The sequence below is a fragment of the Hippopotamus amphibius genome, chromosome 3, assembly GCF_030028045.1.
Source record: "Hippopotamus amphibius kiboko isolate mHipAmp2 chromosome 3, mHipAmp2.hap2, whole genome shotgun sequence".
Classification (NCBI taxonomy): Eukaryota; Metazoa; Chordata; class Mammalia; order Artiodactyla; family Hippopotamidae; genus Hippopotamus; species Hippopotamus amphibius.
Window position 1 is genome coordinate 138,610,264 of NC_080188.1, and position 1,770 is coordinate 138,612,033.

A 1,770-nucleotide genomic window follows, 5' to 3' on the forward strand; every position below is an offset into this window, starting at 1 on the left:
TGTCCTGATAGATTATGCATTTTCTGTTGACTAATTCTGGATGCTTTTCATCAAGCGCTGCTTTCAGTTGGTCTAATTGGCAGCAGTACTTGTTGGAATTAATCCCTTCATTTTCCGGAAGGAACTCATAATAGAGGACTCCCTTCTAATCCCACCATATACACAACCTCACCTTCTCTGGATGAAGATCAGTCTTTGGTGTGGTTGCTGGTGTTTCATTTCATTTGCCCCATGGTCTCTTCCATTCCACATTATTGTACAGTATCCACTTTACCCATCATAATTTGTGTTAAAAATGGAATGTTTTCGCGTTTGTTTCATTTTGATCACAGGTCTTCACAATGCCTGAGCCAGCCAAGTCCGCTCCCGCCTCCAAGAAAGGCTCCAAGAAGGCGGTGACGAAGGCCCAGAAAAGGGACGGCAAGAAGCGCAAGCGCAGCCGCAAGGAGAGCTACTCTGTGTACGTGTACAAAGTGCTGAAGCAGGTCCACCCGGATACTGGCATCTCGTCCAAGGCCATGGGCATCATGAACTCGTTCGTTAACGACATTTTCGAGAGCATCGCGGGCGAGGCGTCCCGCTTGGCGCATTACAACAAGCGCTCGACCATCCCCTCCAGGGAGATCCAGACGGCCGTGCGCCTGCTGCTGCCCGGGGAGCTGGCCAAGCACGCTGTGTCCGAGGGCACCAAGGCTGTCACCAAGTACACCAGCTCCAAGTAAATATTTATATGCGTTGTCAAATCCAAAGGTTCTTTTCAGAGCCACTTAATACTTCTCAAGGAAGAGTTGGGGCTCCTTGCCTATCATTTCTGGGGGTGTGTGTGGGCGTGTCTGCTGGGTTGGCGTGATTGAAGAAGTGACGTTTAACTAAAATTTGGTGTTAACCTGGCAAATGTTCAGACAAGGAATTTTGCCTTTTCGTACTCTAACCCTTCTCATATTTCAACTTGGATAGCGACAATATCTGAAAACCTCGAGGGCAACAATGACAACGCCAGGGAAATCTAGAAAGTGACTGGAGTGGTTTCCTAACATGTTTCTCCCTTTAGATACTAGATTAACTACTTAGGAACCCCCAGATTCAAATGTTTGCAGTTTTGCGCATTCTATAAATGCGCCTGGAAGCATTGTGAATGGAGGCCATTTTTATGTGTGCAGAAACTCCAGACCCATTCACTGCATTGCCCTTTTCCTCGTATCACTTTGCAGCGGACCACGATGTCGGAACTTAGGAACAAGTCTATACTACCTGATCTGAACAGCTTCTAACTCCTTGAAAGAACAGCTTCTAACTCCTTGAAAGAAAAGATAGATATCCCTGGAAAGAGCTTTTACGAGCGAGAACAGCAATACAACATACAATGTAATCAGCCGTCAAAACCATAGAGGGTGTCTCCCTGGAGCTCGAGAGAACAAAGTCCACAGCCGTGACCTTCTTGCGCTTGGCACCCTGCGTGTAGATTATGGCGTCATGGTCACGTTTTCTAATGACCTTCAACACCCCGCAGGTCTCTGTGAATGAGACCAGAGATGCATTTGACTCCACTGCTGCCGTCCAGGCGCCTGATGGTGAGTTTGGTGATACCCTGGATGTTGGCACACAGGACCTTACGGTGGCTCTTAGCACCAACATTAACCCTAGTCACTCCCCTCCTTGCCACGGCCTTGCCGTGTTGAGAGTACAGATAAATCGAAACTGTCAAGACGAAAGTGGAAAAAAAGTGTACTCAAGGGGGAGGAGGGAAAAAAGGACTAGACTTTCATTTGA

At 47.6% G+C, this 1,770-nt stretch overlaps 1 protein-coding gene across 1 annotated transcript; it reads left to right on the plus strand.

The window, feature by feature from the left end:
* The first annotated feature begins 341 nt into the window (after positions 1-341).
* Positions 342-725, plus strand: LOC130849039 (histone H2B type 1-C/E/F/G/I-like). The gene has a single exon (XM_057727593.1). It carries the CDS (start codon positions 342-344, stop codon positions 720-722), a length of 381 nt encoding a protein of 126 aa, XP_057583576.1. The 3' UTR covers positions 723-725.
* Positions 726-1,770: the final 1,045 nt, after the last annotated feature.